Below are 712 nucleotides of genomic sequence, written 5' to 3'. Positions count from 1 at the left end.
AACAAAGAGGAATGGAAACGAAATAAGGCTAAGAAACAAAGGTAAGACATTACAAATATTTGCAGGTTAGGTTTAGTTTTCAGTGTTAACTACTCATCTTATCACTGTGTTATGCAATTGATTTGTAAGGTATTCCATGTTTTATAAATATCTAAGTCTCATGCATATGCCTACAATTTTATTTCTTATTTTCAGATATTCTTCACCTGGCCTACCTCCACCACCTTCATGTGATCATTCTGCTACAGAGGCTTTTAAGTGTACCAAAGTGAGTTACCAGGATGTACGGCGAATGCACCAGAAGTTTTATGAAAACCCAAACAGAGAAGCCCAACAGAATTTCATCCTCAGATATGTCACAGTAAGTCAACCCGCACAGGAGAGGTCAAGAAGTAGAGATGAATCAAGCCGGAATAGAAAGGTAACAACAAAGTATTACATACCTGTATTAAAGTGTGGCCGACCAGAACTAGTTCCAGTATGTAAAAAACTCTTTGTGAACATCCTTAGTGTATCAAGAGATAGAATACAGTTATTGTGTAAAAAATTTCTTGAATTTGGGAATGCACCCAAGGACGAACGTGGAGGGGACACTAGATCATTAAAATATGCAGACCAAAAACAGGCTGTAAAGGCTTTTATAGAATCCCTACAAGTTTTAGAAAGCCACTACTGTCGGCGAAAGAATATTACGCGTCAGTACCTACCTAGC

General features: G+C 37.8%; 1 protein-coding gene across 1 annotated transcript; it reads left to right on the top strand.

Moving 5' to 3' along the window:
• Nucleotides 1–14: 14 nt before the first annotated feature.
• On the top strand, nt 15–695 carry LOC126910187 (uncharacterized; the record flags this gene model as incomplete). Its single annotated transcript, XM_050692559.1, has 2 exons — nt 15–41; nt 196–695. A coding segment is annotated over exon 2 (403 nt), but the record flags the coding sequence as incomplete, so codon positions are not given.
• Nucleotides 696–712: the final 17 nt, after the last annotated feature.

The sequence above is a fragment of the Daktulosphaira vitifoliae genome, unplaced genomic scaffold (assembly GCF_025091365.1).
Source record: "Daktulosphaira vitifoliae isolate Bord-2020 unplaced genomic scaffold, ASM2509136v1 Scaffold_6248, whole genome shotgun sequence".
In the NCBI taxonomy this organism is placed as follows: domain Eukaryota; kingdom Metazoa; phylum Arthropoda; class Insecta; order Hemiptera; family Phylloxeridae; genus Daktulosphaira; species Daktulosphaira vitifoliae.
Note: the sequence above shows the minus strand (reverse complement) of the source record. Positions and strands in the feature narration are given on the sequence as shown.